A 25,344-nucleotide genomic window follows, 5' to 3' on the forward strand; every position below is an offset into this window, starting at 1 on the left:
ATAGGGCTGGGTTCTTCTAGTAGAGGGAGGTTCAGAATAGGGCTGGGTTCTTCTAGTGGGGGGAGGTATAGAATAGGGCTGGGTTCTTCTAGTAGAGGGAGGTTCAGAATAGGGCTGGGTTCTTCTAGTGGAGGGAGGTACAGAATAGGGCTGGGTTCTTCTAGTGGAGGGAGGTTCAGAATAGGGCTGGGTTCTTCTAGTGGGGGGAGGTATAGAATAGGGCTGGGTTCTTCTAGTAGAGGGAGGTGCAGAATAGGGCTGGGTTCTTCTAGTGGAGGGAGGTGCAGAATAGGGCTGGGTTCTTCTAGTGGAGGGAGGTGCAGAATAGGGCTGGGTTCTTCTAGTGGAGGGAGGTGCAGAATAGGGCTGGGTTCTTCTAGTGGAGGGAGGTACAGAATAGGGCTGGGTTCTTCTAGTGGAGGGGGGGGGGGGTTCAGAATAGGGCTGGGTTCTTCTAGTGGAGGGAGGTATAGAATAGGGCTGGGTTCTTCTAGTGGGGGGAGGTACAGAATAGGGCTGGGTTCTTCTAGTGGAGGGAGGTACAGAATAGGGCTGGGTTCTTCTAGTGGGGGGAGGTACAGAATAGGGCTGGGTTCTTCTAGTAGAGGGAGGTACAGAATAGGGCTGGGCTCTTCTAGTGGAGGAGGTACAGAATAGGGCTGGGTTCTTCTAGTGGAGGGAGGTACAGAATAGGGCTGGGTTCTTCTAGTGGGGGGAGGTATAGAATAGGGCTGGGTTCTTCTAGTAGAGGGAGGTACAGAATAGGGCTGGGTTCTTCTAGTAGAGGGAGGTACAGAATAGGACTGGGTTCTTCTAGTGGAGGGAGGTACAGAATAGGGCTGGGTTCTTCTAGTGGAGGGAGGTACAGAATAGGGCTGGGTTCTTCTAGTGGGGGAGGTACAGAATAGGGCTGGGTTCTTCTAGTAGAGGGAGGTACAGAATAGGGCTGGGTTCTTCTAGTAGAGGGAGGTACAGAATAGGGCTGGGTTCTTCTAGTGGGGGGAGGTACAGAATAGGGCTGGGTTCTTCTAGTAGAGGGAGTTACAGAATAGGGCTGGGTTCTTCTAGTAGAGGGAGGTACAGAATAGGGCTGGGTTCTTCTAGTGGGGGGAGGTATAGAATAGGGCTGGGTTCTTCTAGTGGGGGGAGGTACAGAATATGGCTGGGTTCTTCTAGTAGAGGGAGGTACAGAATAGGACTGGGTTCTTCTAGTAGAGGGAGGTACAGAATAGGGCTGGGTTCTTCTAGTGGAGGAGGTACAGAATAGGGCTGGGTTCTTCTAGTGGGGGGAGGTATAGAATAGGGCTGGGTTCTTCTAGTGGAGGGAGTTACAGAATAGGGCTGGGTTCTTCTAGTGGAGGAGGTACAGAATAGGGCTGGGTTCTTCTAGTGGAGGAGGTATAGAATATTGCTGTGTTCTTCTGGTGGGAGGCTAGTGGAGGGAGACAGAGGTCCTCTGGTGGGGGCTAGTGGAGGGAGACAGAGGTCCTCTGGTGGGGGGCTAGTGGAGGGAGACAGAGGTCCTCTGGTGGGGGCTAGTGGAGGGAGACAGAGGTCCTCTGGCGGGGGCTAGTGGAGGGAGACAGAGGTCCTCTGGTGGGGGCTAGTGGAGGGAGACAGAGGTCCTCTGGTGAGGGCTAGTGGAGGGAGACAGAGGTCCTCTGGTGAGGGCTAGTGGAGGGAGACAGAGGTCCTCTGCTGGGGGCTAGTGGAGGGAGACAGAGGTCCTCTGGTGGGGGCTAGTGGAGGGAGACATAGGTCCTCTGGTGGGGGCTAGTGGAGGGAGACAGATGTCCTCTGGTGGGGGCTAGTGGAGGGAGACAGAGGTCCTCTGGCGGGTGCTAGTGGAGGGAGACAGAGGTCCTCTGTTGGGTTTCTAGTGGAGGGAGACAGAGGTCCTCTGTTGGGAGCTAGTGGAGGGAGACAAAGGTCCTCTGGCGGGTGCTAGTGGAGGGAGACAAAGGTCCTCTTTTGGGGGCTACTGGAGGGAGACAGAGGTCCTCTGTTGGGGGCTAGTGGAGGGAGACAAAGGTTCTCTGGTGGGGGCTAGTGGTCCTCTGGCGGGTGCTAGTGGAGGGAGACAAAGGTCCTCTGTTGGTGGCTAGTGGAGGGAGACAGAGGTCCTCTGTTGCAGGCTAGTGGAGGGAGACAAAGGTTCTCTGATGGGGACTAGTGGACCTCTGGTGGGGGCTAGTGGTCTTCTGGTGGGGGCTAGTTGTCCTCTGATTGGGGCTAGTGGAGGAAGACAGAGGTCCTCTGGTGGGGGCTAGTTTAGGGAGACAGACGTCCTCTGGTGGGGGCTAGTGGAGGGAGACAGAGGTCCTCTGGTGGGGGCTAGTTTAGGGAGACAGACGTCCTCTGGTGGGGGCTAGTGGAGGGAGACAGAGGTCCTCTGGTGGGGGCTAGTGGAGGGAGACAGGGGTCCTCTAGTGGAAGGAGATAGACAATCTGCTTCTAATCTGGTTCTAATCTGCAGACCTACATAAACACTCAGATGATCAACACAGAAATCACTACACAGAAATTGAGTTGCCATTACTCACAGTTCTGAATGACCAGGTTTCACGTCACAACAATAAACAGTGTTTACGAGTAGTTTAAAACCACTTGGTTACGACAGTCATCATTTTAACTGATCATTTGGCATTCATCCCATTTCCCCCCTAACTTGGTGTCTCTCAGAGGACGGAGAAGCTGCTGGAGACCATCGACCAGCTGTTCCTGGAGTTCTCCAAGAGGTCAGCTCCATTTAACAACTGGATGGAAGGAGCCATGGAGGATCTGCAGGACATGTTCATAGTTCACACTGTGGATGACATCCAGGTAAAGACCTGTTCATAGTTCACACTGTGGATGACATCCAGGTAAAGACCTGTTCATAGTTCACACTGTGGATGACATCCAGGTAAAGACCTGTTCATAGTTCACACTGTGGATGACATCCAGGGTAAAGACCTGTTCATAGTTCACACTGTGGATGACATCCAGGTAAAGACCTGTTCATAGTTCACACTGTGGATGACATCCAGGTAGTTCACACTGTGGATGACATCCAGGTAAAGACCTGTTCATAGTTCACACTGTGGATGACAACCAGGGTAAAGACCTGTTCATAGTTCACACTGTGGATGACATCCAGGTAAAGACCTGTTCATAGTTCACACTGTGGATGACATCCAGGTAAAGACATGATCATAGTTCACACTGTGGATGACATCCAGGTAGTTCACACTGTGGATGACATCCAGGTAAAGACCTGTTCATAGTTCACACTGTGGATGACATCCAGGGTAAAGACATGATCATAGTTCACACTGTGGATGACAACCAGGGTAAAGACCTGTTCATAGTTCACACTGTGGATGACAACCAGGGTAAAGACCTGTTCATAGTTCACACTGTGGATGACATCCAGGTAAAGACCTGTTCATAGTTCACACTGTGGATGACATCCAGGTAAAGACATGATCATAGTTCACACTGTGGATGACATCCAGGGTAAAGACCTGTTCATAGTTCACACTGTGGATGACATCCAGGTAAAGACATGATCATAGTTCACACTGTGGATGACATCCAGGTAGTTCACACTGTGGATGACATCCAGGGTAAAGACCTGTTCATAGTTCACACTGTGGATGACATCCAGGTAAAGACCTGTTCATAGTTCACACTGTGGATGACATCCAGGTAAAGACCTGTTCATAGTTCACACTGTGGATGACATCCAGGTAAAGACATGATCATAGTTCACACTGTGGATGACATCCAGGTAAAGACCTGTTCATAGTTCACACTGTGGATGACATCCAGGTAGTTCGCACTGTGGATGACATCCAGGTAAAGACCTGTTCATAGTTCACACTGTGGATGACATCCAGGTAAAGACCTGTTCATAGTTCACACTGTGGATGACATCCAGGTAAAGACCTGTTCATAGTTCACACTGTGGATGACATCCAGGTAAAGACCTGTTCATAGTTCACACTGTGGATGACATCCAGGTAAAGACCTGTTCATAGTTCACACTGTGGATGACATCCAGGTAAAGACATGTTTATAGTTAACACTGTGGATGACATCCAGGTAAAGACCTGTTCATAGTTCACACTGTGGATGACAACCAGGTAGTTCACACTGTGGATGACATCCAGGTAAAGACCTGTTCATAGTTTACACTGTGGATGACATCCAGGTAAAGACCTGTTCATAGTTCACACTGTGGATGACATCCAGGTAGTTCACACTGTGGATGACATCCAGGTAAAGACCTGTTCATAGTTCACACTGTGGATGACAACCAGGTAGTTCACACTGTGGATGACATCCAGGTAAAGACCTGTTCATAGTTCACACTGTGGATGACAACCAGGTAGTTCACACTGTGGATGACATCCAGGTAAAGACCTGTTCATAGTTCACACTGTGGATGACATCCAGGTAAAGACCTGTTCATAGTTCACACTGTGGATGACATCCAGGTAAAGACCTGTTCATAGTTCACACTGTGGATGACATCCAGGTAAAGACCTGTTCATAGTTCACACTGTGGATGACATCCAGGTAAAGACCTGTTCATAGTTCACACTGTGGATGACATCCAGGTAAAGACCTGTTCATAGTTCACACTGTGGATGACATCCAGGTAAAGACATGATCATAGTTCACACTGTGGATGACATCCAGGTAAAGACCTGTTCATAGTTCACACTGTGGATGACATCCAGGTAGTTCACACTGTGGATGACATCCAGGTAAAGACCTGTTCATAGTTCACACTGTGGATGACATCCAGGTAAAGACCTGTTCATAGTTCACACTGTGGATGACATCCAGGTAAAGACCTGTTCATAGTTCACACTGTGGATGACATCCAGGTAAAGACCTGTTCATAGTTCACACTGTGGATGACAACCAGGTAAATACCTGTTCATAGTTCACACTGTGGATGACATCCAGGTAAAGACCTGTTCATAGTTCACACTGTGGATGACATCCAGGTAAAGACCTGTTCATAGTTCACACTGTGGATGACATCCAGGTAGTTCACACTGTGGATGACATCCAGGTAAAGACCTGTTCATAGTTCACACTGTGGATGACATCCAGGTAAAGACCTGTTCATAGTTCACACTGTGGATGACATCCAGGTAGTTCACACTGTGGATGACATCCAGGTAAAGACCTGTTCATAGTTCACACTGTGGATGACATCCAGGTAAAGACCTGTTCATAGTTCACACTGTGGATGACAACCAGGTAAAGACCTGTTCATAGTTCACACTGTGGATGACATCCAGGTAGTTCACACTGTGGATGACATCCAGGTAAAGACCTGTTCATAGTTCACACTGTGGATGACCATCCAGGTAAAGACCTGTTCATAGTTCACACTGTGGATGACATCCAGGTCAAGACCTGTTCATAGTTCACACTGTGGATGACATCCAGGTAAAGACCTGTTCATAGTTCACACTGTGGATGACATCCAGGTAAAGACCTGTGCATAGTTCACACTGTGGATGACATCCAGGTAAAGACCTGTTCATAGTTCACACTGTGGATGACATCCAGGTAAAGACCTGTTCATAGTTCACACTGTGGATGACATCCAGGTAAAGACCTGTTCATAGTTCACACTGTGGATGACATCCAGGTAGTTCACACTGTGGATGACATCCAGGTAAAGATAGTAACATGATGCTGTGTCCCTTCCATTGTCTCCTATAGTAACACGATGCTGTGTCCCTTCCATTGTCTCCTATCAGATAGTAACACGATGCTGTGTCCCTTCCATTGTCTCCTATAGTAACACGATGCTGTGTCCCTTCCATTGTCTCCTATAGTAACACGATGCTGTGTTCCTTCCATTGTCTCCTATAGTAACACGATGCTGTGTCCCTTCCATTGTCTCCTATAGTAACACGATGCTGTGTCCCTTCCATTGTCTCCTATAGTAACACGATGCTGTGTCCCTTCCATTGTCTCCTATAGTAACACGATGCTGTGTCCCTTCCATTGTCTCCTATCAGATAGTAACACGATGCTGTGTCCCTTCCATTGTCTCCTATAGTAACACGATGCTGTGTCCCTTCCATTGTCTCCTATAGTAACACGATGCTGTGTCCCTTCCATTGTCTCCTATCAGATAGTAACACGATGCTGTGTCCCTTCCATTGTCTCCTATAGTAACACGATGCTGTGTCCCTTCCATTGTCTCCTATAGTAACACGATGCTGTGTCCCTTCCATTGTCTCCTATAGTAACACGATGCTGTGTCCCTTCCATTGTCTCCTATAGTAACACGATGCTGTGTCCCTTCCATTGTCTCCTATAGTAACACGATGCTGTGTTCCTTCCATTGTCTCCTATAGTAACACGATGCTGTGTCCCTTCCATTGTCTCCTATAGTAACATGATGCTGTGTCCCTTCCATTGTCTCCTATCAGATAGTAACACGATGCTGTGTCCCTTCCATTGTCTCCTATAGTAACATGATGCTGTGTCCCTTCCATTGTCTCCTATCAGATAGTAACACGATGCTGTGTCCCTTCCATTGTCTCCTATAGTAACACGATGCTGTGTCCCTTCCATTGTCTCCTATAGTAACACGATGCTGTGTCCCTTCCATTGTCTCCTATAGTAACACGATGCTGTGTCCCTTCCATTGTCTCCTATAGTAACACGATGCTGTGTCCCTTCCATTGTCTCCTATAGTAACACGATGCTGTGTCTCTTCCATTGTCTCCTATCAGATAGTAACATGATGCTGTGTCCCTTCCATTGTCTCCTATAGTAACACGATGCTGTGTCCCTTCCATTGTCTCCTATAGTAACACGATGCTGTGTCCCTTCCATTGTCTCCTATCAGATAGTAACACGATGCTGTGTCCCTTCCATTGTCTCCTATAGTAACACGATGCTGTGTCCCTTCCATTGTCTCCTATCAGATAGGAACACGATGCTGTGTCCCTTCCATTGTCTCCTATCAGATAGTAACATGATGCTGTGTCCCTTCTATTGTCTCCTATAGTAACACGATGCTGTGTCCCTTCCATTGTCTCCTATAGTAACACGATGCTGTGTCCCTTCCATTGTCTCCTATAGTAACACGATGCTGTGTCCCTTCCATTGTCTCCTATAGTAACACGATGCTGTGTTCCTTCCATTGTCTCCTATAGCAACACGATGCTGTGTTACTTCCATTGTCTCCTATAGCAACACGATGCTGTGTTCCTTCCATTGTCTCCTATAGCAACACGATGCTGTGTCCCTTCCATTGTCTCCTATAGTAACACGATGCTGTGTTCCTTCCATTGTCTCCTATAGTAACACGATGCTGTGTCCCTTCCATTGTCTCCTATAGTAACACGATGCTGTGTCCCTTCCATTGTCTCCTATAGTAACACGATGCTGTGTCCCTTCCATTGTCTCCTATAGTAACACGATGCTGTGTTCCTTCCATTGTCTCCTATCAGATAGTAACACGATGCTGTGTCCCTTCCATTGTCTCCTATAGTAACACGATGCTGTGTCCCTTCCATTGTCTCCTATAGTAACACGATGCTGTGTCCCTTCCATTGTCTCCTATAGCAACACGAGGCTGTGTTCCTTCCATTGTCTCCTATAGTAACACGATGCTGTGTCCCTTCCATTGTCTCCTATCAGATAGTAACACGATGCTGTGTCCCTTCCATTGTCTCCTATAGCAACACGAGGCTGTGTTCCTTCCATTGTCTCCTATAGTAACACGATGCTGTGTCCCTTCCATTGTCTCCTATAGCAACACGAGGCTGTGTTCCTTCCATTGTCTCCTATAGTAACACGATGCTGTGTTCCTTCCATTGTCTCCTATAGCAACACGATGCTGTGTCCCTTCCATTGTCTCCTATAGCAACACGATGCTGTGTCCCTTCCATTGTCTCCTATCAGATAGTAACACGATGCTGTGTCCCTTCCATTGTCTCCTATAGCAACACGATGCTGTGTCCCTTCCATTGTCTCCTATCAGATAGCAACACGATGCTGTGTTCCTTCCATTGTCTCCTATCTGATAGTAACACGATGCTGTGTCCCTTCCATTGTCTCCTATAATAACACGATGCTGTGTCCCTTCCATTGTCTCCTATCAGATAGTAACACGATGCTGTGTCCCTTCCATTGTCTCCTATAGTAACACGATGCTGTGTCCCTTCCATTGTCTCCTATCTGATAGTAACACGATGCTGTGTCCCTTCCATTGTCTCCTATAGTAACACGATGCTGTGTCCCTTCCATTGTCTCCTATAGTAACACGATGCTGTGTCCCTTCCATTGTCTCCTATAGTAACACGATGCTGTGTCCCTTCCATTGTCTCCTATAGTAACACGATGCTGTGTTCCTTCCATTGTCTCCTATAGTAACACGATGCTGTGTCCCTTCCATTGTCTCCTATAGTAACACGATGCTGTGTCCCTTCCATTGTCTCCTATAGTAACACGATGCTGTGTCCCTTCCATTGTCTCCTATAGTAACACGATGCTGTGTTCCTTCCATTGTCTCCTATAGTAACACGATGCTGTGTTCCTTCCATTGTCTCCTATAGTAACACGATGCTGTGTTCCTTCCATTGTCTCCTATAGTAACACGATGCTGTGTCCCTTCCATTGTCTCCTATAGTAACACGATGCTGTGTTCCTTCCATTGTCTCCTATAGTAACACGATGCTGTGTTCCTTCCATTGTCTCCTATAGTAACACGATGCTGTGTTCCTTCCATTGTCTCCTATAGCAACACGATGCTGTGTCCCTTCCATTGTCTCCTATCAGATAGTAACACGATGCTGTGTCCCTTCCATTGTCTCCTATAGTAACACGATGCTGTGTTCCTTCCATTGTCTCCTATAGTAACACGATGCTGTGTCCCTTCCATTGTCTCCTATCAGATAGTAACATGATGCTGTGTCCCTTCCATTGTCTCCTATAGTAACACGATGCTGTGTCCCTTCCATTGTCTCCTATAGTAACACGATGCTGTGTCCCTTCCATTGTCTCCTATCAGATAGTAACATGATGCTGTGTCCCTTCCATTGTCTCCTATAGTAACACGATGCTGTGTCCCTTCCATTGTCTCCTATAGTAACATGATGCTGTGTCCCTTCCATTGTCTCCTATAGTAACACGATGCTGTGTCCCTTCCATTGTCTCCTATAGTAACACGATGCTGTGTCCCTTCCATTGTCTCCTATAATAACACGATGCTGTGTCCCTTCCATTGTCTCCTATCAGATAGTAACACGATGCTGTGTCCCTTCCATTGTCTCCTATAGTAACACGATGCTGTGTCCCTTCCATTGTCTCCTATAGTAACACGATGCTGTGTCCCTTCCATTGTCTCCTATAGTAACACGATGCTGTGTCCCTTCCATTGTCTCCTATAGTAACACGATGCTGTGTCCCTTCCATTGTCTCCTATAGTAACACGATGCTGTGTTCCTTCCATTGTCTCCTATAGTAACACGATGCTGTGTCCCTTCCATTGTCTCCTATAGTAACACGATGCTGTGTCCCTTCCATTGTCTCCTATAGTAACACGATGCTGTGTCCCTTCCATTGTCTCCTATAGTAACACGATGCTGTGTTCCTTCCATTGTCTCCTATAGTAACACGATGCTGTGTCCCTTCCATTGTCTCCTATCAGATAGTAACACGATGCTGTGTCCCTTCCATTGTCTCCTATCAGATAGTAACATGATGCTGTGTCCCTTCCATTGTCTCCTATAGTAACACGATGCTGTGTCCCTTCCATTGTCTCCTATAGTAACACGATGCTGTGTTCCTTCCATTGTCTCCTATAGTAACACGATGCTGTGTCCCTTCCATTGTCTCCTATAGTAACACGATGCTGTGTCCCTTCCATTGTCTCCTATAGTAACACGATGCTGTGTTCCTTCCATTGTCTCCTATAGTAACACGATGCTGTGTTCCTTCCATTGTCTCCTATAGTAACACGATGCTGTGTTCCTTCCATTGTCTCCTATAGCAACACGATGCTGTGTCCCTTCCATTGTCTCCTATCAGATAGTAACACGATGCTGTGTCCCTTCCATTGTCTCCTATAGTAACACGATGCTGTGTTCCTTCCATTGTCTCCTATAGTAACACGATGCTGTGTCCCTTCCATTGTCTCCTATCAGATAGTAACATGATGCTGTGTCCCTTCCATTGTCTCCTATAGTAACACGATGCTGTGTCCCTTCCATTGTCTCCTATAGTAACACGATGCTGTGTCCCTTCCATTGTCTCCTATCTGATAGTAACACGATGCTGTGTCCCTTCCATTGTCTCCTATAGTAACACGATGCTGTGTCCCTTCCATTGTCTCCTATAGTAACATGACGCTGTGTCCCTTCCATTGTCTCCTATCAGATAGTAACACGATGCTGTGTCCCTTCCATTGTCTCCTATAGTAACACGATGCTGTGTCCCTTCCATTGTCTCCTATAGTAACATGATGCTGTGTCCCTTCCATTGTCTCCTATCAGATAGTAACACGATGCTGTGTCCCTTCCATTGTCTCCTATAGTAACACGATGCTGTGTCCCTTCCATTGTCTCCTATCAGATAGTAACACGATGCTGTGTCCCTTCCATTGTCTCCTATCAGATAGTAACACGATGCTGTGTCCCTTCCATTGTCTCCTATAGTAACACGATGCTGTGTCCCTTCCATTGTCTCCTATCTGATAGTAACACGATGCTGTGTCCCTTCCATTGTCTCCTATAGTAACACGATGCTGTGTCCCTTCCATTGTCTCCTATCTGATAGTAACACGATGCTGTGTCCCTTCCATTGTCTCCTATCAGATAGTAACATGATGCTGTGTCCCTTCCATTGTCTCCTATCTGATAGTAACACGATGCTGTGTCCCTTCCATTGTCTCCTATCAGATAGTAACACGATGCCGTGTCCCTTCCATTGTCTCCTATCTGATAGTAACACGATGCCGTGTCCCTTCCATTGTCTCCTATAGTAACACGATGCTGTGTCCCTTCCATTGTCTCCTATAGTAACACGATGCTGTGTCCCTTCCATTGTCTCCTATAGTAACACGATGCTGTGTCCCTTCCATTGTCTCCTATAGTAACACGATGCTGTGTCCCTTCCATTGTCTCCTATAGCAACACGATGCTGTGTTCCTTCCATTGTCTCCTATAGTAACACGATGCTGTGTCCCTTCCATTGTCTCCTATAGTAACATGATGCTGTGTCCCTTCCATTGTCTCCTATAGTAACACGATGCTGTGTTCCTTCCATTGTCTCCTATAGTAACACGATGCTGTGTCCCTTCCATTGTCTCCTATAGTAACACGATGCTGTGTCCCTTCCATTGTCTCCTATAGTAACACGATGCTGTGTCCCTTCCATTGTCTCCTATAGTAACACGATGCTGTGTCCCTTCCATTGTCTCCTATAGTAACACGATGCTGTGTCCCTTCCATTGTCTCCTATAGTAACACGATGCTGTGTCCCTTCCATTGTCTCCTATAGTAACACGATGCTGTGTCCCTTCCATTGTCTCCTATAGTAACACGATGCTGTGTCCCTTCCATTGTCTCCTATCAGATAGTAACACGATGCTGTGTCCCTTCCATTGTCTCCTATAGTAACATGATGCTGTGTTCCTTCCATTGTCTCCTATAGTAACACGATGCTGTGTCCCTTCCATTGTCTCCTATAGTAACACGATGCTGTGTCCCTTCCATTGTCTCCTATAGTAACACGATGCTGTGTCCCTTCCATTGTCTCCTATAGTAACACGATGCTGTGTCCCTTCCATTGTCTCCTATAGTAACACGATGCTGTGTCCCTTCCATTGTCTCCTATAGTAACACGATGCTGTGTTCCTTCCATTGTCTCCTATAGTAACACGATGCTGTGTCCCTTCCATTGTCTCCTATAGTAACACGATGCTGTGTCCCTTCCATTGTCTCCTATAGTAACACGATGCTGTGTCCCTTCCATTGTCTCCTATAGTAACACGATGCTGTGTCCCTTCCATTGTCTCCTATCTGATAGTAACACGATGCTGTGTCCCTTCCATTGTCTCCTATAGTAACATGATGCTGTGTCCCTTCCATTGTCTCCTATCTGATAGTAACACGATGCTGTGTCCCTTCCATTGTCTCCTATAGTAACACGATGCTGTGTCCCTTCCATTGTCTCCTATAGTAACACGATGCTGTGTCCCTTCCATTGTCTCCTATCAGATAGTAACACGATGCTGTGTCCCTTCCATTGTCTCCTATAGTAACACGATGCTGTGTCCCTTCCATTGTCTCCTATAGTAACACGATGCTGTGTCCCTTCCATTGTCTCCTATAGTAACACGATGCCGTGTCCCTTCCATTGTCTCCTATAGTAACACGATGCTGTGTCCCTTCCATTGTCTCCTATAGTAACACGATGCTGTGTCCCTTCCATTGTCTCCTATCAGATAGTAACACGATGCTGTGTCCCTTCCATTGTCTCCTATAGTAACACGATGCTGTGTTCCTTCCATTGTCTCCTATAGTAACACGATGCTGTGTCCCTTCCATTGTCTCCTATCAGATAGTAACACGATGCTGTGTCCCTTCCATTGTCTCCTATAGTAACACGATGCTGTGTCCCTTCCATTGTCTCCTATAGTAACACGATGCTGTGTTCCTTCCATTGTCTCCTATCAGATAGTAACACGATGCTGTGTTCCTTCCATTGTCTCCTATAGTAACACGATGCTGTGTCCCTTCCATTGTCTCCTATCAGATAGTAACACGATGCTGTGTCCCTTCCATTGTCTCCTATCTGATAGTAACACGATGCTGTGTCCCTTCCATTGTCTCCTATAGTAACATGATGCTGTGTCCCTTCCATTGTCTCCTATCTGATAGTAACACGATGCTGTGTCCCTTCCATTGTCTCCTATAGTAACATGATGCTGTGTCCCTTCCATTGTCTCCTATCTGATAGTAACACGATGCTGTGTCCCTTCCATTGTCTCCTATAGTAACACGATGCTGTGTCCCTTCCATTGTCTCCTATCAGATAGTAACACGATGCTGTGTCCCTTCCATTGTCTCCTATAGTAACACGATGCTGTGTCCCTTCCATTGTCTCCTATAGTAACACGATGCTGTGTCCCTTCCATTGTCTCCTATAGTAACACGATGCCGTGTCCCTTCCATTGTCTCCTATAGTAACACGATGCTGTGTCCCTTCCATTGTCTCCTATAGTAACACGATGCTGTGTCCCTTCCATTGTCTCCTATAGTAACACGATGCTGTGTCCCTTCCATTGTCTCCTATCAGATAGTAACACGATGCTGTGTCCCTTCCATTGTCTCCTATAGTAACACGATGCTGTGTCCCTTCCATTGTCTCCTATCAGATAGTAACACGATGCTGTGTCCCTTCCATTGTCTCCTATCAGATAGTAACACGATGCTGTGTCCCTTCCATTGTCTCCTATCAGATAGTAACACGATGCTGTGTCCCTTCCATTGTCTCCTATAGTAACACGATGCTGTGTCCCTTCCATTGTCTCCTATAGTAACACGATGCTGTGTCCCTTCCATTGTCTCCTATAGTAACACGATGCTGTGTTCCTTCCATTGTCTCCTATCAGATAGTAACACGATGCTGTGTCCCTTCCATTGTCTCCTATAGTAACACGATGCTGTGTCCCTTCCATTGTCTCCTATAGTAACACGATGCTGTGTCCCTTCCATTGTCTCCTATCAGATAGTAACACGATGCTGTGTCCCTTCCATTGTCTCCTATCAGATAGTTCCATGATTCAGCACTGTATATGTTTGACGTCATGTCAGAACGCCGGATGACACCGCCGGGTTCCTCTGTAACTCTGTCTGCTCTCCACCTCGCTCTCCAGAGCCTGATCTCAGCCCATGACCAGTTCAAGGCCACCCTGCCGGAGGCCGACTGTGAGAGACAGGCCATTCTGAGCATCTACACGGAGGTGCAGAAGATCGCCCAGAGCTACGGCATCTCTCCCAACCTCACCAACCCCTACAGTGACATCACACCAGCAGAGATAGGACTCAAATGGGACAAGGTAGCTACTAGCGTCTCTAGGGACACTGGCTGCGTCCCAAATGGGACAAGGTAGCTACTAGCGTCTCTAGGGACACTGGCTGCGTCCCAAATGGGACAAGGTAGCTACTAGCGTCTCTAGGGACACTGGCTGCGTCCCAAATGGGACAAGGTAGCTACTAGCGTCTCTAGGGACACTGGCTGCGTCCCAAATGGGACAAGGTAGCTACAAGCGTCTCTAGGGACACTGGCTGCGTCCCAAATGGGACAAGGTAGCTACTAGCGTCTCTAGGGACACTGGCTGCGTCCCAAATGGGACAAGGTAGCTACTAGCGTCTCTAGGGACACTGGCTGCGTCCCAAATGGGACCCGATTCCTTATAATATAATATATTATAGCGCACTAATTTGGGATGCAGACAGTGTCTGTGTTTTGTGTGTTGTGTTGTACTGTGAATCTTTGTGTTAAAGATCTTCAATCTCGATCCCGGAGACCCTCGGTGTATGCAGCAGGGTTTCATTACAGCCCAGCGCTAACACACCTGATTCACTAATCAATGTCTTGATGATTCGCTTGATGAGTTAAATCAGGTTTTTTTTTCTGATTGGCTCGAACAAAAAGCACCAGGGACCAGTGACATTGAACAACCCTGTGTTAAACTATAGACAGTTTCTCAGACGTAGATTAAGTCCTCGACTCAAATAAAAAGCACTCAAATTTAAGATTCTGTGTTGGAGGAAACCATCCCATTGTGTTAACCAGAGACTAGACCGTTAAAACCCTTGCTTGTCCCGTCGATCAGGTGAAGAAGCTGGTTCCCCAGAGAAACGGTATTCTCCAGGAGGAAGTAGCCAGACAACACGCCATCCCATTGTGTTAACCAGAGACTAGACCGTTAAAACCCTTGCTTGTCCCATCGATCAGGTGAAGAAGCTGGTTCCCCAGAGAAACGGTATTCTCCAGGAGGAAGTAGCCAGACAACACGCCAACGAACGTCTCAGACGTCAGTTTGCTGCCCAGGCCAACATCATCGGACCGTGGATCCAGACCAGGATGGAGGTAAGACAGATACTTACCTGTCCTGACCTCACCTGGCATCTGTACAACAGGCGGTAACCTTAATTGGAGAGGAAGGGGCTCATTGTAGCGGCTAGAATTAAATTAACGGAATCGAAACACCTGGTTTCTACTTCGTTCAGTCCATTACAGACGTTATTATGAGCTGTCCTCCCCTCACCTGCCTCCTGTGCTGTACACCTGTAGGGGATCTGTACCTTCTAGGGTTGGCAGGATCAATTCCATTTCAATTCAGTCCATTCGGGAACGAAATATTGGAATTTGGATTTTCAGTTGACTTCCTGAATGGATGTAATTGTAATGCCCAAGCTGCATATTGATAACCCACCAACCATCCAACATAGCAACCATCATGTCTTTACCAGATGCTAAACACTAGCACCTAGTGTCCAAGCTGCATATTGATAACCCACCCACCATCCTGTCTTTAACAGATGCTAAACACTAGCACCTAGTGCCCAAGTTGCATATTGATAACCCACCAACCAACCAACCATCCTGTCTTTAACAGATGCTAAACACTGGCACCTAGTGCCCAAGCTGCATATTGATAACCCACCAACCATCCAACATAGCAACCATCATGTCTTTACCAGATGCTAAACACTGGCCTGCAGCTCAGGGGATGTTCTGGACACGAACACAAAGTGCTACGTACCAAAATGCCTCCCTATCCCCTTATATAGTGCACTACTTTTAACCAGAGGCCTATGGACCCTAGGCAAAAAAAAGTAGTGCACTATATAGGGAATAGGGTGCCATAGGGCTCTAGTCTAAAGTAGTGCACTATATAGGGAACAGGGTTCCATAGGGCCCTGGTCTAAAGTAGTGCACTATATAGGGAACAGGGTTCCATAGGGCCCTGGTCTAAAGTAGTGCACTATATAGGGAATGGTGTTCCATAGGGCTCTGGTCTAAAGTAGTGCACTATATAGGGAATGGGGTTCCATAGGGCTCTAGTCTAAAGTAGTGCACTATGTAGGCAATGGGGTTCCATAGGGCTCTAGTCTAAAGTAGTGCACTATATAGGGAATGGGGTTCCATAGGGCTCTAGTCTAAAGTAGTGCACTATATAGGGAATAGGGTTCCATAGGGCTCCGGTCTAAAGTAGTGTTCTATATAGGGAATAGGGAGCCATTTTGGGACGCGTCCGATAGTGCCGGCGACGTTTTTCTCCTCCTCTCTCCACCAGGAGATGGGTCGTAGTTCCGTTGACATCGCAGGTTCTCTGGAGGACCAGATGAGTCAACTGAAGCAGTTTGAACTGGTCATCATCAACTACAAGCCCAACATCGACAAGCTAGAGGGAGACCATCAACACATCCAAGAGTTCCTGGTCTTCGACAACAAACACACCAACTACACCATGGAGGTACGTAGCTTATTATGGGACGATTCAGAGATAATTCTCACAAAGAAAATGTTTGGGATCTGTTTTATGATCACATTACCTTACTACTCTTGGCCTAATGGTTAAGCTGTTGTTTTTTCAAGTGGTAGACCGGGGTTCAGATCCCACCCTGTAACTTGGCCTTCGGCCTTGTGCCCAGTAGACCGGGGTTCAGATCCCTCCCTGTAACTTGGCCTTGTGCCCGGTAGACCCGGGTTCAGATCCCACCCTGTGACTTGGCCTTGTGCCCGGTAGACCGGGGTTCAGATCCCTCCCTGTAACTTGGCCTTGTGCCCGGTAGACCCGGGTTCAGATCCCTCCCTGTAACTTGGCCTTGTGCCCGGTAGACCCGGGTTCAGATCCCACCCTGTAACTTGGCATTGTGCCCGGTAGACCCGGGTTCAGATCCCTCCCTGTAACTTGGCCTTGTGCCCGGTAGACCCTGGTTCAGATCCCACCCTGTAACTTGGCCTTGTGCCCGGTAGACCCGGGTTCAGATCCCTCCCTGTAACTTGGCCTTGTGCCCGGTAGACCGGGGTTCAGATCCCTCCCTGTAACTTGGCCTTGTGCCCGGTAGACCGGGGTTCAGATCCCTCCCTGTAACTTGGCCTTGTGCCCGGTAGACCCGGGTTCAGATCCCACCCTGTAACTTGGCCTTGTGCCCGGTAGACCTGGGTTCAGATCCCTCCCTGTAACTTGGCCTTGTGCCCGGTAGACCCTGGTTCAGATCCCACCCTGTGACTTGGCCTTGTGCACGGTAGACCGGGGTTCAGATCCCTCCCTGTAACTTGGCCTTGTGCACGGTAGACCGGGGTTCAGATCCCACCCTGTGACTTGGCCTTCGGCCTTGTGCCCGGTAGACCGGGGTTCAGATCCCACCCTGTAACTTGGCCTTGTGCCCGGTAGACCTGGGTTCAGATCCCACCCTGTGACTTGGACTTGTGCACGGTAGACCGGGGTTCAGATCCCTCCCTGTAACTTGGCCTTCGGCCTTGTGCCCGGTAGACCGGGGTTCAGATCCCACCCTGTGACTTGGCCTTCGGCCTTGTGCCCGGTAGACCGGGGTTCAGATCCCACCCTGTAACTTGGCCTTGTGCCCGGTAGACCGGGGTTCAGATCCCACCCTGTGACTTGGACTTGTGCACGGTAGACCGGGGTTCAGATCCCACCCTGTAACTTGGCCTTCGGCCTTGTGCCCGGTAGACCGGGGTTCAGATCCCACCCTGTGACTTGGCCTTGTGCCCGGTAGACCGGGGTTCAGATCCCACCCTGTAACTTGGCCTTGTGCCTGGTAGACCGGGGTTCAGATCCCACCCTGTGACTTGGCCTTCGGCCTTGTGCCCGGTAGACCGGGGTTCAGATCCCACCCTGTAACTTGGCCTTCGGCCTTGTGCCCGGTAGACCCAGGTTCAGATCCCACCCTGTAACTTGGCCTTCGGCCTTGTGCCCGGGAGACCGGGGTTCAGATCCCACCCTGTAACTTGGCCTTCGGCCTTGTGCCCAGTAGACCCGGGTTCAGATCCCACCCTGTGACTTGGACTTGTGCCCGGTAAACCGGGGTTCAGATCCCACCCTGTAACTTGGCCTTTGGCCTTGTGCCCGGTAGACCGGGGTTCAGATCCCTCCCTGTAACTTGGCCTTTGGCCTTGTGCCCGGTAGACCGGGGTTCAGATCCCACCCTGTAACTTGGCCTTCGGCCTTGTGCCCGGGAGACCGGGGTTCAGATCCCACCCTGTGACTTGGCTCTCTCTCTCTCTCTCCCTGTCTCTCTCTCTCTCTCTCTCTCTCTCTGCAGCATATCCGTGTGGGTTGGGAGCAGCTGTTGACCACCATCGCTAGAACCATCAATGAGATCGAGACCCAGATTCTGACGCGTGACGCTAAGGGCATCAGCCAGCAACAGATGAACGAGTTCCGCCAGTCTTTCACTCACTTCGACAGGGTACTGTGTCCCTCCGTCTCCCTCCGTGTCCCTCCGTGTCCCTCCGTGTCCCTCTGTGTCCCTCTGTGTCCCTCCGTGTCCCTCTGTGTCCCTCCGTGTCTGTCCAGTGTCCCTCCGTGTCCCTGACCCTAACCCACTTTGACAGGGTTCTGTGTCCCTCCGTCTCCCTCCGTGTCCCTCTGTGTCCCTCCGTGTCCCCCCGTGTCCCTCTGTGTCCCTCCGTCTCCCCCCGTGTCCCTCTGTGTCCAGCCATGTCCCTCCATGTCCCTCCGTGTCTTTCCCGTGTCCCTCCGTGTCCCTCCATGTCCCTCCGTCTCCCTCTGTCTCCCTCTGTGTCCCTCCGTGTCCCTCCGTGTCCCTCCATGTCCCTCCGTCTCCCTCTGTCTCCCTCTGTGTCCCTCCGTGTCCCTCCGTGTCTTTCCAGTATCCCTGACCCTAACCCACTTCGACAGGGTTATGTACCCCTCTGTGTCTTCAGTGTCTCTGTCCTTTTCCTGTGTGGCAATGACATTTATTGTATCTAAGTCCAGGAAGGTGACTTATCTAACTCAAGGCCTTGACCGCTTGTGATTTGTAACTCACTTCTTCGTATTTTGTCAAATGTTTGTAATATTAGGGGACGTTACAGATCAAAACACAATCCATGCTAATGACATTCAACTAATCTGCTCACTTTCACTGACACCATGGATCCTGTGTGTGTGTGTGTGTGTGTGTGTGTGTGTGTGTGTGTGTGTGTGTGTGCGTGTGTGCGTGCGTGCGTGCGTGCGTGCGTGCGTGCGTGCGTGCGTGCGTGTGTTGGCTGAGTGGCTGTGTGGCAGCCTGCAGACCGCCCTGATCAGTCTGGGTGAGATAACAACCAGGTACTGACCTGTTACTAAACAGTAACTCCTCCCCCTGGCATGATCTAGGATCAGGTCACCCTTATCCACATACTTTAATATAAATTGATCCTAGATCACCACTTCTACTGAGACTATGACCTGATCCTAGATCACCACTCCTACTGAGACTATGACCTGATCCTAGATCAACACTCCTACTCTGAGACTCTTTATGACCTGATCCTAGATCACCACCCCTGAGACTCTTTATGACCTGATCCTAGATCACCACTCCTACTGAGACTCTTTATGACCTGATCCTAGATCAACACTCCTACTGAGACTCTTTATGACCTGATCCTAGATCAACACTCCTACTCTGAGACTCTTTATGACCTGATCCTAGATCACCACTCCTACTGAGACTATGACCTGATCCTAGATCACCACTCCTACTGAGACTCTTTATGACCTGATCCTAGATCAACACTCCTACTGAGACTATGACCTGATCCTAGATCACCACTCCTACTGGGACTCTTTATGACCTGATCCTAGATCACCACTCATACTGAGACTCTTTATGACCTGATCCTAGATCAACATTCCTACTCTGAGACTCTGTATGATCTGATCCTAGATCAACACTCCTACTGAGACTATTTATGACCTGATCCTAGATCAACACTCCTACTCTGAGACTATTTATGACCTGATCCTAGATCAACATTCCTACTCTGGGACGCTCCCTGAATACGGGCCCAGATGTGTATATATAGTATTGTGTGTGCTGTATCCAATTGTTTGTGCTGTAGTTATCGTTGGAAGGCAATATATCTCTCTGTTAGAGAAACAATGACATGGTGTTTATCACAGGCCCTCCTCTCATCAAAGACACTCAATTAATTTTCTTTTCTCTCTGTTCTCTGTTCTCTGTCTGTCTGTCTGTCTGTCTGTCTGTCTGTCTGTCTGTCTGTCTGTGTCTGCCTGCCATACCTCTCTTCCTCTCCTTGTCATATCCACACTCTTCCTCTCACCTCCTCTCCCTTTTCCTCCTCTCCCTCCTCCCCTCCTCCTCTACCTCTCCCTCCTCCTCCTCCTCCTCTCCCTCCTCCTCCTCTCCCTCCTCCTCCTCCTTCTCCTCTCCCTCCTCTCCTCCCCCCGCTCCTCCTCCTCCTCCCCCTCATCCCCCTCTCCCTCCTCCTCCTCCCCCTCTCCCTCCTCCTCCTCCTCTCCCTCCTCCTCCTCTCCCTCCTCCTCCTCTCCCTCCTCCCCCTCTCCCTCCTCCTCCTCTCCCTCCTCCTCCTCTCTCCCCACCTCCTCTCCCCCTCCTCCTCCTCCTCCTCCCCCTCTCCCTCCTCCTCCTCCTCCCCTCCACCCTGCAGAAGAAGAAAGGAGGCATGGAGACAGATGACTTCAGAGCCTGTCTGATCTCCATGGGCTATGATCTGGTAAATACATAGAATGAGCTGTCATAGGACTGTCATGAGACTGCCACAAGGGTGCCACAAAAATGTCTGTCACTGTTAAAGTAACCTTAATCTTTAATAAAAGTGACTACCTTTTTTTCCAGAATGATCAATATTATCTGTCAGTGTATTTAAAATGCCCAGGAATCAGTGTAAAACTGTTGATTCTGATCCAAAATGGCCTCCAGATATGCTGAGTATAGGTGTCAGTGGTGTTTCAGTGTGAATCTGTTGATCCTGATCCAAAATGGCCTCCAGATATGCTGAGTATAGGTGTCAGTGGTGTTTCAGTGTGAATCTGTTGATTCTGATCCAAAATGGCCTCCAGATATGCTGAGTATAGGTGTCAGTGGTGTTTCAGTGTGAATCTGTTGATCCTGATCCAAAATGGCCTCCAGATATGCTGAGTATTGGTGTCAGTGGTGTTTCAGTGTGAATCTGTTGATTCTGATCCAAAATGGCCTCCAGATATGCTGAGTATTGGTGTCAGTGGTGTTTCAGTGTAAAACTGTTGATTCTGATCCAAAATGGCCTCCAGATATGCTGAGTATTGGTGTCAGTGGTGTTTCAGTGTAAAACTGTTGATTCTGATCCAAAATGGCCTCCAGATATGCTGAGTATTGGTGTCAGTGGTGTTTTAGTGTGAATCTGTTGATCCTGATCCAAAATGGCCTCCAGATATGCTGAGTATAGGTGTCAGTGGTGTTTCAGTGTAAAACTGTTGATCCTGATCCAAAATGGCCTCCAGATATGCTGAGTATTGGTGTCAGTGGTGTTTCAGTGTGAATCTGTTGATTCTGATCCAAAATGGCCTCCAGATATGCTGAGTATAGGTGTCAGTGGTGTTTCAGTGTGAATCTGTTGATTCTGATCCAAAATGGCCTCCAGATATGCTGAGTATAGGTGTCAGTGGTGTTTCAGTGTAAAACTGTTGATTCTGATCCAAAATGGCCTCCAGATATGCTGAGTATTGGTGTCAGTGGTGTTTCAGTGTAAAACTGTTGATTCTGATCCAAAATGGCCTCCAGATATGCTGAGTATTGGTGTCAGTGGTGTTTCAGTGTGAATCTGTTGATTCTGATCCAAAATGGCCTCCAGATATGCTGAGTATTGGTGTCAGTGGTGTTTCTATTCCAGGGTAGCAGCACACATAGCTGGTATGGCCAGCTGGTAGTGTCACTCAGTGGCTGGTGTGACTCAAACGGCTCTCTGTTCACTATATAGTGCACTACTGTTGACCAGGGACCATAGGGTTCACAGGGCTCTGGTCAAAGGTAGTGCACTATATAGGGAATAGGTAGTGCACTATATAGGGAATAGGTAGTGCACTATATAGGGAATAGGTAGTGCACTATATAGGGAATAGGTAGTGCACTATATAGGGAATAGGTAGTGCACAATATAGGGAATAGGTAGTGCACTATATAGGGAATAGGTAGTGCACTATTTAGGGAATAGGTAGTGCACTATATAGGGAATAGGTAGTGCACTATATAGGGAATAGGTAGTGCACTATTTAGGGAATAGGTAGTGCACTAGATAGTGAATAGGTAGTGCACTTCATAGGGAATAGGCTGCCATTTGGGATGCAGACGCTGTGTCAACGAGGACAGAGAGAGAGAGAACAGCTGGCTGTAGTTCAACATGTCTGAAAGACACACAGTCATTAATGACAGATTCACCTCCAGTCATTAATGACAGATTCACCTCCAGTCATTAATGATAGATTCACCTCCAGTCATTAATGATAGATTCACCTCCAGTCATTAATGGCAGATTCACCTCCAGTCATTAATGGCAGATTCACCTCCAGTCATTAATGATAGATTCACCTCCAGTCATTAATGATAGATTCACCTCCAGTCATTAATGACAGATTCACCTCCAGTCATTAATGGTAGATTCACCTCCAGTCATTAATGACAGATTCACCTCCAGTCATTAATGACAGATTCACCTCCAGTCATTAATGACAGATTCACCTCTAGTCATTAATGGCAGATTCACCTCCAGTCATTAATGACAGATTCACCTCCAGTCATTAATGACAGATTCACCTCTAGTCATTAATGACAGATTCACCTCCAGTCATTAATGATAGATTCACCTCCAGTCATTAATGACAGATTCACCTCCAGTCATTAATGACAGATTCACCTCCAGACATTAATGATAGATTCACCTCCAGTCATTAATGACAGATTCACCTCTAGTCATTAATGACAGATTCACCTCTAGTCATTAATGACAGATTCACCTCCAGTCATTAATGATAGATTCACCTCCAGTCATTAATGACAGATTCACCTCCAGTCATTAATGACAGATTCACCTCCAGACACACAGTCATTAATGACAGATTCACCTCCAGTCATTAATGACAGATTCACCTCCAGTCATTAATGACAGATTCACCTCCAGTCATTAATGACAGATTCACCTCCAGTCATTAATGACAGATTCACCTCCAGTCATTAATGACAGATTCACCTCCAGTCATTAATGATAGATTCACCTCCAGTCATTAATGACAGATTCACCTCCAGTCATTAATGACAGATTCACCTCCAGTCATTAATGACAGATTCACCTCCAGACACACAGTCATTAATGATAGATTCACCTCTAGTCATTAATGACAGATTCACCTCTAGTCATTAATGACAGATTCACCTCCAGTCATTAATGACAGATTCACCTCCAGACACACAGTCATTAATGACAGATTCACCTCCAGTCATTAATGACAGATTCACCTCCAGTCATTAATGACAGATTCACCTCCAGTCATTAATGACAGATTCACCTCCAGTCATTAATGACAGATTCACCTCCAGTCATTAATGATAGATTCACCTCCAGTCATTAATGACAGATTCACCTCCAGTCATTAATGACAGATTCACCTCCAGTCAGTAATGACAGATTCACCTCCAGACACACAGTCATTAATGACAGATTCACCTCCAGTCACACAGTCATTAATGGCAGATTCACCTCCAGTCATTAATGACAGATTCACCTCCAGTCACACAGTCATTAATGACAGATTCACCTCCAGTCATTAATGACAGATTCACCTCCAGTCATTAATGACAGATTCACCTCCAGTCATTAATGATAGATTCACCTCCAGTCATTAATGGCAGATTCACCTCCAGTCATTAATGACAGATTCACCTCCAGTCACACAGTCATTAATGACAGATTCACCTCCAGTCATTAATGACAGATTCACCTCCAGTCATTAATGACAGATTCACCTCCAGTCATTAATGATAGATTCACCTCCAGTCATTAATGGCAGATTCACCTCCAGTCATTAATGACAGATTCACCTCCAGACACACAGTCATTAATGACAGATTCACCTCCAGTCATTAATGACAGATTCACCTCCAGACACACAGTCATTAATGACAGATTCACCTCCAGTCATTAATGACAGATTCACCTCCAGTCATTAATGACAGATTCACCTCCAGTCATTAATGACAGATTCACCTCCAGTCATTAATGACAGATTCACCTCCAGACACACAGTCATTAATGACAGATTCACCTCCAGTCATTAATGACAGATTCACCTCCAGTCATTAATGACAGATTCACCTCCAGACACACAGTCATTAATGACAGATTCACCTCCAGTCATTAATGACAGATTCACCTCCAGTCATTAATGACAGATTCACCTCCAGACACACAGTCATTAATGACAGATTCACCTCCAGACACACAGTCATTAATGGTAGATTCACCTCCAGTCATTAATGACAGATTCACCTCCAGACATTAATGGTAGATTCACCTCCAGTCATTAATGACAGATTCACCTCCAGTCATTAATGACAGATTCACCTCCAGACATTAATGGTAGATTCACCTCCAGTCATTAATGACAGATTCACCTCCAGTCATTAATGACAGATTCACCTCCAGTCATTAATGACAGATTCACCTCCAGTCATTAATGACAGATTCACCTCCAGTCATTAATGACAGATTCACCTCCAGACATTACTGGTAGATTCACCTCCAGTCATTAATGACAGATTCACCTCCAGTCATTAATGACAGATTCACCTCCAGTCATTAATGACAGATTCACCTCCAGTCATTAATGACAGATTCACCTCCAGTCATTAATGACAGATTCACCTCCAGTCATTAATGACAGATTCACCTCCAGTCATTAATGACAGATTCACCTCCATTCATTAATGGCAGATTCACCTCCAGACACACAGTCATTAATGGCAGATTCACCTCCAGTCATTAATGGCAGATTCACCTCCAGACACACAGTCATTAATGACAGATTCACCTCCAGACACACAGTCATTAATGGCAGATTCACCTCCAGACACACAGTCATTAATGACAGATTCACCTCCAGTCATTAATGACAGATTCACCTCCAGTCATTAATGGCAGATTCACCTCCAGACACACAGTCATTAATGACAGATTCACCTCCAGACACACAGTCATTAATGACAGATTCACCTCCAGTCATTAATGGCAGATTCACCTCCAGTCATTAATGACAGATTCACCTCCAGTCATTAA

The 25,344-nt window shown here is 47.4% G+C and overlaps 1 protein-coding gene across 1 annotated transcript in view; it reads left to right on the forward strand.

Moving 5' to 3' along the window:
- Positions 1-25,344, forward strand: part of LOC129842269 (alpha-actinin-2-like) — a 124,551-nt gene that overhangs the window by 91,358 nt on the left and 7,849 nt on the right. Inside the window, exons 14-19 of the mRNA XM_055910749.1 lie at positions 2,683-2,823; positions 13,910-14,092; positions 14,995-15,129; positions 16,340-16,519; positions 18,333-18,479; positions 20,689-20,754. Of these exons, the coding sequence (XP_055766724.1) occupies positions 2,683-2,823; positions 13,910-14,092; positions 14,995-15,129; positions 16,340-16,519; positions 18,333-18,479; positions 20,689-20,754 (852 nt within the window). The remainder of the gene's footprint in view (positions 1-2,682; positions 2,824-13,909; positions 14,093-14,994; positions 15,130-16,339; positions 16,520-18,332; positions 18,480-20,688; positions 20,755-25,344) is intronic.

The sequence above is a fragment of the Salvelinus fontinalis genome, unplaced genomic scaffold, assembly GCF_029448725.1.
Source record: "Salvelinus fontinalis isolate EN_2023a unplaced genomic scaffold, ASM2944872v1 scaffold_0028, whole genome shotgun sequence".
Lineage (NCBI taxonomy): Eukaryota > Metazoa > Chordata > Actinopteri > Salmoniformes > Salmonidae > Salvelinus > Salvelinus fontinalis.